Source organism: Coffea eugenioides, chromosome 1, assembly GCF_003713205.1.
Source record: "Coffea eugenioides isolate CCC68of chromosome 1, Ceug_1.0, whole genome shotgun sequence".
NCBI classification, from domain to species: Eukaryota; Viridiplantae; Streptophyta; class Magnoliopsida; order Gentianales; family Rubiaceae; genus Coffea; species Coffea eugenioides.
In genome coordinates, this window is record NC_040035.1 from 46,421,814 (window position 1) to 46,435,437 (window position 13,624).

The 13,624-nt window shown below is 34.4% G+C and overlaps 2 protein-coding genes across 2 annotated transcripts; one reads left to right on the forward strand and one right to left on the reverse strand.

Annotated features, from left to right (window-relative positions):
• Positions 1–3: 3 nt before the first annotated feature.
• On the forward strand, positions 4–1,806 carry LOC113773780 (ABC transporter C family member 4-like; the record flags this gene model as incomplete). The annotated part of the gene is made up of 5 exons (XM_027318395.1): positions 4–102; positions 206–511; positions 766–829; positions 941–1,180; positions 1,551–1,806. Coding segments are annotated over 5 exons (810 nt in total), but the record flags the coding sequence as incomplete, so codon positions are not given.
• A 1,702-nt stretch (positions 1,807–3,508) lies between these two features.
• Positions 3,509–4,387, reverse strand: LOC113766816 (probable E3 ubiquitin-protein ligase BAH1-like 2). The gene is made up of 3 exons (XM_027311003.1): positions 4,142–4,387; positions 3,791–3,862; positions 3,509–3,663 (listed from the first exon to the last, which is right to left on the reverse strand). The coding sequence occupies exons 1-3, from the start codon at positions 4,304–4,306 to the stop codon at positions 3,658–3,660; spliced, it is 243 nt and encodes an 80-aa protein (XP_027166804.1). The 5' UTR covers positions 4,307–4,387; the 3' UTR covers positions 3,509–3,657.
• Positions 4,388–13,624: the final 9,237 nt, after the last annotated feature.

Consider the following 13,624-nt stretch of genomic DNA (forward strand, 5'->3'; position numbering starts at 1 on the left):
CAATTTACAAATATACCATCAGAAGCAGACTGGAAGAAAGAAGATTGCCTTCCTTCTCCAGAGTGGCCAAACAAGGGCAATGTTGAGCTCATAGATTTACAGGTAGCTCAATCTGCATTTCTTCAAGTTTGTATGATGAATAGCTGCTTCATTAATATGGTATTCTGTAAGTTTCCAGAGATTCATTTGTATGTATTCTGAACAGGTAAGATATCGTCCAAATACCCCTCTGGTTATCAAAGGAATAACACTCAGCATAAAAGGGGGTGAGAAGATTGGTGTTGTTGGTCGAACTGGGGGTGGAAAATCAACTTTGATCCAGGTTTTCTTTAGGTTGGTGGAGCCTTCAGGAGGAAGAATCATTATTGATGGCATTGACATTAGCACTCTTGGGCTGCATGATCTTAGGTCTCGATTTGGAATCATCCCTCAAGAACCTGTTCTTTTTGAAGGAACTGTGAGAAGCAACATTGATCCAATTGGACAGTATTCTGATGAAGAGATATGGAAGGTAAAGAGAACTATTACTGTTAGTAGTTGAGTTTGGACCTCAAGCTAAATAGATTTCCCCCAGCATGTGCCATGGTTTTAACATTTTCTAGTATGCAGCATCTGTCGACTGTGGTTACTTCACTTTTTTAATGTGTGATTTTGTGATTCTGTTCCATACATAGAAACCATGCTTGCCGAGATAGGTTGTAGCGTCTTAGTTCTTCTGTTTTTCTATAGTTAATACTCACGGATCCGTGAACTTATGAACCACAGAGCCTTGAGCGCTGCCAGCTTAAGGAGGTAGTAGCTGCAAAGCCCGATAAGCTGGACTCTTTAGGTACTGTAGCATAATTCTGATCAGTTGCTTCTATTTTGTTCTCAGTTGCTGTTATTAGTTATCAATGCTACCGCTGAGAGAATATGAATTTTCACTGGTTAATGTTTTTAGTTGTTGATAATGGAGAAAATTGGAGTGTCGGGCAGAGACAGCTTCTCTGTTTGGGACGTGTAATGCTAAAACGCAGCAAACTTTTATTTATGGATGAGGCGACTGCCTCAGTTGATTCACAAACAGATGGCGTGATCCAGAAGATCATCAGGGAGGACTTCTCTTCCCGTACAATTATAAGCATTGCCCATAGAATTCCAACAGTTATGGACTGTGATAGAGTTCTTGTAATTGATGCAGGTTTGTGGCTCTCCCACCCCTTAGTTCAGCCATGCTTCATCACATACTGACATTAGCGGACCTAGTACCATTCTGAAGTCGCAAGCATCTTTGTTTTCATTTATTTTTCGTTTCTTATTTCTTGAGTAAATAATTCCTCTGGGAACAAGTAGACTGTCAAAATGTCGCCATTTTGGCCTGCCTTTGGTCTGTTCCCGATTGCATGCAGCAGATTACCAAAATTAATCATGTCCTTTTTTCCTATGATTCTGTTGCGCTCTGACTTTGCCTGGTCTGGGTTTATTCTTCATGATTGCACCTGATAGAGATTTCCTGCTTTCACCAAAGCTCGGTGAAATGATTATTGTTTTTCTTTTTGTGCATTGAACAGGTAAAGCAAAAGAATTTGACAAGCCATCGAGTTTGCTGGAGAAGCCTTCTCTCTTTGGAGCATTGGTTGAGGAGTATGCCAACCGATCTTCTGAACTCTAGCTCTGATCCTAGCATTCTTGGAATGGGCTGAAGATTGATTCTTGTTGGTTGAATTATATTTTCCACAACTTCGGCCCCGTTTGGCAAACCTGAGTTTTTTGGAAATTTATTTAAAATTTTACTGTAGATCACCGTAAAAGTTGTAGAAAAACTTTTGTAAGATGAAATTTTTTTTTTCTTTTCATTCTCTTTCTTTCTTTTTTCTTTTCTCCCTTCCCCTTCCCCCTCCCCTGTTCCCTTTCCCAAAATTGCTGAAGCAGCAAAAGAAAACTTTTTTTTTTTGCATTTTTTCTCTCCCCATCTCCTACCCGCCACCCCTCTTCTCCCTCTCCCTCTTCCCCTCTTCTTCCTCTTTTGGCTTGCCGCTATATTAAAATCTTGTGAACAGACTACATAAACTTGTTTGTTTGTGGTCTTCACTTTGACAATTATGCATTCGTTTGGTTCAAACCTTGCGAAGGAAAACCAGACAAATCAATTGCAATCCTATATGTAAGCAGATTATTAATCACAATTCACAAGCACTAGAAATCAGTATGTGAAAACAATCGGAGATTGGCCGCGCTCGATGTTGAGTGTTGGCTAAAAATCCAGTCCAATAAGGTGCAGTTGGATCATTATGTAGCTCAGTCAGTGTCGAATGTTTCAGAAATTGCACGCCTCAACTGGATCTCTCGTCTTTTTGGGTTTATCTATTGAAGTAGTGAACTATTGATTGGATTGAGGCTACAGCGAGCGGAGAGGCCTCATCAAAAAATTTCCCCCCTTTTTTAAAGGGGACGCAGAAACTTTTTTCATTTCCTTTTTTTTTTTGGGTGGTCTTCAGGTAAGATTTCAGAAAAAAGCTGTATGTTGATGCCAAAGGTTTAGAACACGTCTCAATTTTACAAATGTGCGATCTGGTCGCAAGAGACCAGATCGGCCAGAGGGGAAGGGGAAGGGTGGTGGGGGAAGGGGAAGAGTGGGGGAGAGGGAGAAAGGAAAAAAAAAAAAAAAAACCAGCACCGGAAGAAGTGATCGGCGCTGGAACCGGCGCCAGAGGTGGCGGTAGGTTGGGGTGGGGAGGAAGAAGAAGAAAAGGGAAAGGGAATTTCTTTTTCTTTTTTTTTGGATGTTTCGAAGTGTGTAGGTAAAAAATTTTGAGATATTTTTTTAGATTACTGTAGCTAAAGTTGATAAAAAACTAGTATAAGACAAACTTGAGTAAAAACTAAAGTTCCAAACAGTAAAAACTCACGATTATAATTCAATAATTTAGGATAAGAAGGAAATTGTAATCAATGAATCATATGATACAACAGAACAGTTCCCTAGGCTTTTCACCACAGTATACATGACACCACAGGATATACCACATAAATTTTGTGGGAAATGTCAGAAGAAGCTGGAAGTTAACCGTCATTCCTTTCCTTAATTTATATGACCAAAAAGAGTTCGAGGAAAATCAGCAACAAGGGCTGATGCACGCGTATGAGAGTATGCAATAATAAACACAGGTGCTACAGCAGGTGAGCTAATACAGTTTTAAACTTCTTATTTTTCTTGAACTATATGATAGTTCATTTTCATCCAACTGTTACAATCTTTAAACACAGCCGTGTGCCCACAACATTGCAAGGTGAATTACAACCATTTTAATTTTGATGGTCAACCAATTGATCTGATAACCGTCCAGAGTAATAAATTTGGAGGTTTCGTTGAATGTTGTAAAAATTCCTTCTTTAGCTCCATGGAGCATGGTGTCCGAAAATTTTCAACCCTAGATGGATTGCTCAAACCAAAAAATTATTCGCCAAGGGAAAGAATAAACAGACCTGATGTCAAGTTCATGTGGAGATAAACATTTTGTTTGGCCTAAAATTGTGAGAAGTTTGATAGTTCTTAAGATTCAGTTGGAATGTACAAAACCAGTCTTCTGATGGCCAGACAAGGATATGCAAATATATAAGACTTTCTGGTAGACTTGAATAATCCATTGAGCAGGACACAAATTCGTTCACTTGATGTTAAATCTATGGAACAGATGAAAAAGTGTTTAGTGAAACATTTTCAATAGATTCCAGCCTGTTGACTACATGACCAAAAGCAGGACAGATTGGTAGGGAAGAACTTAAAAAGTGAAGACTTCTAAGTATTTACCTCTCTGCAAAGGGGGCACTTTTCCTTGGGACTAGCTGCCTTTAATCCATCCACTATGGTCACTGATCCTGCCTTGCAACCACACATGTAGCAGAATATATGACCGCAAGTCAAAGACACTGGATCAAAAACTGTATCCTGTTGGAGAAGAGCAGCTAATAAAAAGCTCAACATTGTGAAAAGAGTAGCTAATCTGATATGATGAATTTTACAGTATTGATAAGACTTAAGGTAGAGTTTCTTCATAAGAATTATCAGCAAGAATCAAATATCAATAAGAAAAGGCATAAGATAGTTACTCAGGTTAATGAAATAGCTGGCACGCTTACATGAGATAATAAAGAAACTAACCAAGCATATCGAACAAGTCAAGTCCAGTTCAAGCTTGACTGAATCAAAGAGCTCACAAGAAAGAGAAGGCTTTTCATCTTTACATATGAGGGAACAGCCGTTGAACAATGCAGGAGCATTCCTTGTTTTGGCCTTTGTCTCTTGCGAATTTGTGTGAAAGGCCATCAGCTCACATAGCCATGGTGATTGGAGAATCTCAAGGTTCCTACTGTGCGCTTGAGACTTAAATGCTTGGCCTTGCTTGGAGTAGTGTATCTGTAGAAAAAATCAACAACTGGTGAGGCAATAATTTACGCAAATCAAATCTCCCAACTTAAACAAATCAAAATACAAAATTAAATTATAAATAATTCGGAATAGTCAATCTAAAACTAACTACAAATCAATCTACAAAATCATTACTAAATTATTAATTTGATAAAATAATGTATTTAGAAATATTTATATTTTATAATTATTAATATATTGTTCGAGTCCGGATCAGAATCCTATATTTCGTATGCGATCTGTTTTTTTTTTTGATTTGTTAAAGTAAACGGGCACGAGTCCGGATTCGAGTATCGAAATTATTTTTCAATCCAAATTCGAAAAAAATTATCGAATCCGGATTGGATCCAAGTTGGGTTATAAATAAATAAATAAAAAGGATGATCGAAATTTTGACGGTGCTAAAATAGGCTTCTCAAACGTAGATTGATCCAAGTTGGCCTTTGCGAGCTGGCCAATTCGCATTGAGGTTGGAGGTGCATTTTTATTTTTCCCTTTTTTTTTTACGAGATTACGAGAATTGAAGAGCTAAATATATTTACTTTGAGGATCAATCACAAAGCGTTTGGTAGTGGAATCGAGAATTTGAGGCAACATGAGAGAGTTAATAATAGACGCTTGAAATGAGAAAGGATGGATGGGATGGTTGCACATTTTTCAAGATCAAAAGATGAACAGGAATAAGAGCAATTCAACAAAAATATCATCATTTTATAGACGCCTTTGATATTTTGTCATGTAGCTGGCTTTGATATTGCTCACAATCATCAAGGGGATTACGAAGTCATGAAACGCCAACACGCATAGGGTTTTAAGGTTTTATATCACGTTAAACTAGTTTTATTCAGAATTACTAATTGGGTAGGAGTGAAGTATCTCCATCTCCATCTCCAACTCTCTCATATTCCATTGCAAGGTATGCGTATTTTTTTCCCGTACAATTCCTTGAACATTTGAAATTATGTTTGTTTGCACACCTAATTTTTTTGTGAAAAATTATTTTTCTTGCAATATAGATATATTTTTTTAATCATCTTTTTATATTTCAACCATCTTTCACATACATCATATTACAAAAAACTGTTATAATATTTTTTTGAATAAAATTTTCAAATAATCTTCTATTCAAAGATGCTTAATCCTCAAATTTTAAGGTACAAATTGATCCATACAGTTTAAAAAAACAAAGCTTTTTAAAATTTTTCTAAATCCTCAAATACACAAAAGTTTTTTCACAAAATTTTTTTTAAAAATACACCTTCCAAATTTGGGTCAAGTTTGCGTCTCATCCAAGTATCCAACACAAGATTCATGTGCGGAAAACTGAAAAGTAAACAACGTACGTCTTGGAAAATCAATCACGAGATTCGTATCTATAAAAAGTAAACAAAGCAGGTTTTGGAAAATTGATCAAGAGATGCATTTGGTGGTGGGTTACATCAGGACATCTTCTCATTAACAGCAACAAAATTACTAGAGAGTGAAAATGGATGCTGAATTAGTGTACCTGTGTCTACTGTCTCCTATGTAAAACCGCTCGTTTGAGATAATCAACAGTTGGTATATAATTACGCAGCACAATATATCTCAGGTTTACCCTAATTACTATGTGACAATGTTACATTTTGACAAAAAAAAAAAAAAAAAAACTATGTGACAATGTTTGACGCACCAAGTACAGGAGTGTCAATGGGTCGGGTTCGAATGAGAATTGAAATTTTTTGGTCCAACCCCATTTTTTATGTGGTAGACCTATATTCGATTCGTATATTCGACGTGTCTTGAATTTAGAAGTTTAGAATCGGATCCGACGAGTCTCAAATTGGATTTGAGTCTACTCGAAAAGAAAAGATCCAAAATAAATCCAAAACCAATCACAAATCAAATCTCCCAACTTAAACAAATCAAATTACAAAATTAAATTACAAATAATAACTCTCAATAGTCAATTTAAAACTAACCACAAATCAATCTACACAATCATTACTAAATTATTAATTTGGTAAAAGAATGTATTTAGAAATATTTCTATTTTATAATTATTAATTTATTGTTCGAGTTCGGGTCAGAATCCTATATTCCGTATTTGATCTGTTTTTTTGTTAAAGTATACAGGTACGAGTCTGGATCCGAGCATCGAAATTATTTTTCAATATAAATCCGAAATAAATTATCGAGTCCGAATTGGATCCGGAACTAAACCCGACCCATTGACACCCCTAACCAAGTGGTACCTGCCAACACACGTTGTACTCTCTACAAGTATTATAAAACCCTCTTCATGGTTGGATGTTGAAAAATCCATGAAAGCGTTTAAAAATCAACGATGTGATAATAATCATAAAAATTTCTTTGCTTTTTGTTTCAGTAATATATGGGGTGGTGCCAATGGGAGAGTCGTAGTTGGTGAAGAAGACCACAAAAGTTAGAAAAAAGCAGTCAATTGATTCCTGGATTCTACTACAGCCGGTAACACTGACGAAAGGAAAGTAATGGACAGGAGAAAACGAAAGTAGAAAAGTAAAAGCCGGACATTAAACGAAAAGGAGAAAACGTCTGCGCTGTTTGGAGCCTTCATGCATGGGCTGGGGAATAGCATTCGGTGACCCCCGCGAGTCCTCGTTTTGCACGCATAGGAATTATGAACAAGCCCACATCCTACCGTAAGATACTACCACAAATTCAACAAGATCATAACAATGTAGTAGTAGTAGTCTTACTGTTGAGTCTTTCTTACACGGAAATTTCGCATCATAATAGTAGTACTATCTACCCTGTATGTTCTTGAGTTCTTCTTTTTTTTTTTTGTAGTGCCCTTTTTAAATTGTTTCCGAATGGCAAATTGTGTAGTATTTGGGAAGAGTTTCTCTCGGCAATGGTAAGTTACAATTTTTAAAACAATTTATGGTGGTAGACTTTTCATTGAATAGTTGTGATAGAAAATAAGGCCTTGTTTGGATAGCAATTTTTCAAATGCTACATTTTTCTGAACATATTTTTCAATCATTTTTTTACCTCACATATATCAAATCGCCACAATAATTTTTTTACAAAAAATCTAGAAAAATGCAAGCCAAACAAGGCCTAAAACTTGTCGAGGACACTTGCAATGCAGTCTCGGATGTGCATAGCGGGGGATGCAGAGAGGGAAATTTGTCAAATTGGTCCCTAACATTTACACAAAAAAATTATTTAGTCCCTAACATTTAAAAGCAATCAGAATAGTTCTTAACATATACATTATTATCCATTTCGGTCCTAATGCTCGTATTTACTCATTTTTCGGACTAAAAATAGCACGCCTCTCTCACGTGGGCATATTTTCAATGGCAAAACTGAAAAACACTATTATTTTCAGTGTAAATATGAAATTGAAGCTTCTACTGCTGCTGCTGCTTCAGTATATTCTTCTCAAACTGAAAGCACTCGCGTCAATTTGAGGCTTGATCTCCCTAGCGGTATGGCTGCTGCTGTTGATCCCCTAAGAAACCACCACCATTAAACCCGACGAGCTTGATTCCGTCACCTTTCCGTTAAAGTTGTGTTATCCGACCGCCAATGAACCACCACCACCCGCTGTCTAGCAGATTGTGCAGGAGGTGAAACTCGGGCATCAAGATTGTGGGTTTTGGTGGGCTGCGGAAGAGAAGAGAAAAGAGATGACGTGGAAGATGATTTGGGTTGATGAAGCGAAGCAAACAAATATGACGATGGTTTTGGAAGCGATGCCAAAAGTCTTGAACTTTTCCGATTTTTTAGCAATTGCTGCCAATCTCTCTCTTCTTGAAGTTCATTAGATTTATGTGAATTCAGGGTTGAGGAAGACGACGAGACGGGGGGCCTTGAGGGGTGGGATTGGGGTGGGGGAAGTGGAAAAGAGATGGATGAAGAAGAAGATGATGATGAAGATTTTGGGGTGACAGTGAGGAGAGAAATCCAGCGAATCTTGGATTTGAGAGTTGTGATTTATCTTCTTGTTCTTGATCTTGTTCTTCATCAGAAGAGGAGTAGCTCGCTAGCAAAAAGTCCATGACCAGAAGCAAAAGAGGAGAAAAGCCCTAATTTCAGAACAGGGAAAGAAAAATATGTGAAAATGTTGTCCTTGGAAAGAGGAGAAAAGCTTGTATTTTTCAATTTTACCCTTGAAAATATGCCCATGTGAGAAAGACGTGTTATTTTTAGTTGGAGAAATGAACAAATACGAGCATTAGAACAAAAATGGATCAGAATTTATATGTTAAGGACTATTTTGGCTGATTTTAAATGTTAGTGATTAAAAAAAAATTTATGTAAATATTAGAGACCAGTTTGATAAATTTTCCTGGAGAGAATTCAGGGCTATTTATTCATCATAGCAATTTATATTATTTTAAATGGTGTTTGGATTACCATTTTTTATTAAATTTTTTTTATATTTTGCATGAACATTCTATAAAATCTCTAAAAAAAAACGTAATATTAGCATTAAACGTGTGGTGTTCGGTGCCACGGCCTAAAGCTAACTACCTAAGGTCATCTTGTGGGCATGGCTTTACGGGTCAAAGATTGCAATCCACTTAAGAAATGACGTGAGCTATGACGACTACACTTTCAGCACAACACGAGGAACGGGCGACGTCGCATGGAAATTGCAATTGATTGACTGATGCAGTTTGTCTCTGTCCTCCGCCTGTCTCTATACTTTTTATTTTATTACTTTTCGGGAACAAGAAGAAATTAGCAGCGGCAGTACTGGCGCCCTGCCCCCGGCCACACACGCTCTTCGTCTGAGAGCCATGCAACGGACGGGACATGAATCCACCTTCGTCTGAGTGCTGACAAACAACATCCAACCTTTTGTGCATAAATCTTTTTGATCTTTTCTGCTTCTGTGATAGTAAAATTTATTAACGAGCAAAGCAAAAACTCGATGCGACGGTTCCTTCTGTGCCTGGTTTGGAAGCTTTTGCATTTATTGGAGTCCTCCCAAAGAGGGATCCACTTCGTTCACGTTAGTGCTACTACTATTACCCATTACTACATCGGCAGGAATTGAAGTTTTGCCAGGTCTACTTCTGATGGCAAAGTACATTAATGAATGCAAGCTATTTTAGTTTTACCCCCCGCCCCACCAATATTCGACAAATGTCCATCTAGTCCTCCTGACCAAAAGCTTTACAATGCACGCTTGCGGTCTCTGAATTTTAAGCTTCACCTGTTTTTTCTCTCTGTCTTTTTCGTTTGAAGGATGTAACTACAGGTTCTAGGTGGTGCTAAGAAGCATTTCTGAAGATGTTCGTTTTCTTTAAGAAAAATGAAAATTATAATTAATCTTCCATTTTATCTTCCCTCTATTTACCGAAATAAGTTCTTTGTAAGTAGCACTACTTTTTTATTAAACTAGAAAACCATGCACGCAAAATTACGGCTTTCATTCGGTGCCGCCACTTCTTCCGGAAGCTGTTTTGCCTACCAAAAAAGAAAGGAAAAAGAAATAGAGGAAGAATATTCCACTTCTTCGTTACGTACTAGACTAGTACTGCCAGTATTTACAGATTGCTATCTTCATGGCCACTTATTCAAACAAAAACTTTGACCAATAGGTGCAACAAATTTGACCAATAATTATATAAACTTCTGCACCAAGTTAATTGCGTTTTTCTCACGGATGTGACCAGGCAATTCCAATGGTCAAATACCGCTTTAACATCACTCATTTGTTGGATAGAGTACTTGGACAGAGTACTGTATTATTTCAAATAATTATTTGAAATAATTACTGTAGTATTTTTTGTAATGTAACGTAGACGTAAGATAAAAAAATAAATTAAAAAATATATTTATAGTATAAGCGAAATTTTTTTTTTTAAAAAAAATTGACTATCCAAACATAGGCGAGTACGGCCACTCATATTTCGATGCAATTTGCTCCATCACGTGCCAGGAAATTTACAAGCGATTCTATTGTACTTTATGGGGATTTCACATCTTCAACTTAAATTCACAATTAGATGGTGGAACAAGTTTTTTTAAACCCTTAAATTGTGTTAGTTTTAATTATTTCAAATTCGAATCGTTATTATTACTAATAAATAAAAATTATGGGAATAGTTCCTAAAAGGACTATAGAATTTTCCTCTATTTTAAATTTAGAACTTTAGTAATATGCATTTTCCGAGTTTTTCTGAACAGCTTAAAATCGATTGTTAATGTTAAGTTTTGATGCATGTCTTTTACAATATGATTCTTGCTTGCACAAATTGAAAGTACTATAGTAATTTTTCACAAAATAATCATACAAACAAATTATTTAGCTAAATAGCTGGATTACTTTTTTTCTTTTTGGTTTTCTAAACTAAGCTATTGGATTGCATAGGACTATAATCGAAGTGATAAGGTTGTAGTGGGCATCGATTTGAACACCAGCGATGTTCAAGCATTTTGGATGGTATTCATGCTACCATTTCTAATGTTTATTTTTATTTTTTAAGAATTCGCTCTTTTCTTTTCTTTTCTTTCTTTCTTCTTTCTTTTCTTTTTTTTTTTAGTTGAGAGACCTTGTATACACGGATCTCTTATTTTCAATATTTCCTAGTCTACCATCCAACCCAACTCTTCTCCAATACAATAATATTTAGTTTGATTATATCTTAGTATGTGTCCTATCATTTTTTGCTAGTTTTAATATTAAAAAAATTGTTCAAAAACCTTTCACATATTTCACTAAATGAATTTTTTTGGCCTTACTTTTAAAATATTAATTTTACGTTCTTTATAAATTCAAGTTAACAGTTTTTTGGTCACAAACTAAATTTTAACCCATTTCTTAATCTGAAAATCACTACATGACCATATGTAATTATATTTTATGTACAAAAATGGTCAGATTCCACTTTTTTAGTGGAAAATGAATTTTTGTCACTCAAAAAGTGAAAGCTGAACTTTTTGTGTATAAAAAGTGATTATGTGCAGGTCATATGGTGATTTTAGGTTAAAAGGTGATTGAAAATAGAAGTTAGGACCAAATTCTGTAAACTTAAATTTATAAGGGATGTAAAATTAATATTTAAAAAAAATAACAAAAAAATTTACTTGACAAAATATGATGGGCGTTTTAAACTATTTTTCCAACGCTCATTATGATACACTTAACGGACTTATCACACAATTCAAGCGGCCAAATAAGCATCTAATTGTACATATTTTTTTACACCCAGTATTCGTTTAGTTCATACATAAAGGCTCTACTAATAACATTTTTTCTCCATGTTTATTGTGAGGGAAATGTTGTCATCATTCTTCTATACAGGTTATATAACGACAAAGGCTCTTGACTTTTTTGACGATGTAAATTAGATAAAAGTACCTTTATTCTTCATTACATTCGTAGTCACTCTCCTTTTATCAACTTATAAATTAAAGTAAAATATAAGAGGATAGCCAATAACAATTTCTTACTCTATCCATCACACTTTGATGGTGTTGATATTTTTTTTCACACGGTTAAACAAAAATTAGTTGATTTTATTGAAATTGCAAATCTGGCTTATTATTTTTCTAAAATATCCTTACATTAACATTAATTATTTCAAATATTAAAATTTATAATCTGACTAATCATTACACCTTTACATTAATTATAACAATAGCACTAAGGGAAAGTTGTACCATTCAAGGTGTGAATCAAATCAATTATTGAATAAGATAGATTATATTTACTAATAATAAATTACTTAAATAAAGACATTTTAGAAAAGTTAAAAATTAACTATATTTTTTAATTGAAAAGTAACCTATAATTTAGCATGGATAAAAAAAAATAATATTATCGAAATGGGGGTGATGGAGTAATCTAATTTCGAATATTCTCTTTTACTTTCGAGAAAAATAAAATAAAATAACTATTGAGCATGCCCTCTTAAAATCAATGATAACCATTGATCCGTTAGCATCTATGGGTGTGTTTGGATTGCATGTTTTTAGATTTTTTTTTATAGAAAAATTATTGTAATAATTTGATATATGTGAGATAAAAAAATGATTAAAAAATGAGTTCACGGAGAATGTAGCAAAAAAATTTTTTTTTTTTTTTTAAATCTGCAATCCAAGCAAAATATGAAATAATGATTGGTCAACTTTGAGTTCTTTCCTATTTAAGGACATCTAGCGATTGGCAATAGAAATAGTCCCTACGAAGTTTCTTGGACTTGGGATACCAAGAACCATGGAGATCGAGATGGTTGTAGTTAGAGGTGTCAAAATGGGTGACTTTTGCGGGTTTGGGTTGGGTAAAATGGGTAATGGGTATAAGTGAGTCAACTCATTTATACCCATCTAATTACCCATTTAATTAGATGGGTATAAATGGGTAAGTCAAAAAATGAATTGGGTAATCCAATTACCCATTTATAACCCATTTATTTTAATTTTTTGTAAATTCATTTAAATTCATTTTTGCAAACTAAGTTATCAATTTATACCACTCTTTGTACCTATCATTAGTTTTAAATATTTATTTATAATGTTCAATAAACTTAATTACCAATTTTTTTTTCATTTATACTCTATGTCACAAAATTACCTATTATTTAATAATTGAATAATAAGAATATAAAAATTTGAACTAAATACTATAAAAATTAATATAAAAACTTAATCCAAAAATTTTGAATCCCTAACATTTTTTTCATATATAAATTTAAAATTTCATTTTAGAAAGATAAGAAAATAGGTTAAAATTTATCATAAATTAGTAATGCTGAAAAATGAGCAAGTTAACAAACTAAGAGAAAAATAAAATAATAAGATAAAACCAACAAATAATAATAATAATAATAAAACAAAAGTAGTTAACATCATGACAAAATGAAAAATTTGAAAAAAAAATGGGTGGGGGAAAAGAAGAGACTTGGGGGGAAGAGAATTATAAATAAGTTAATTGGATTTGATGGGTTACCCAATAATACCCATTTAATAAATGAGTATTATTGGGTAATCCATTTATACCCATATACAAAAATTTAAGATACTCATACCCATCTATTCATGGACGGGTATGGGTAAATTTAATTAATTGGGTTGATTTGCCACCTCTAGTTGTAGCTAATAAATGCAAGAGCTACAAGAAGATCATCGAAATGATTAAAAGCCTATTATTGGAAATAACGAAGAAGTCAAATTTTTGACTATTGGTTGATCAGAGTTTCTATTAAATTACACCATCCCTTTAGGTGAGGG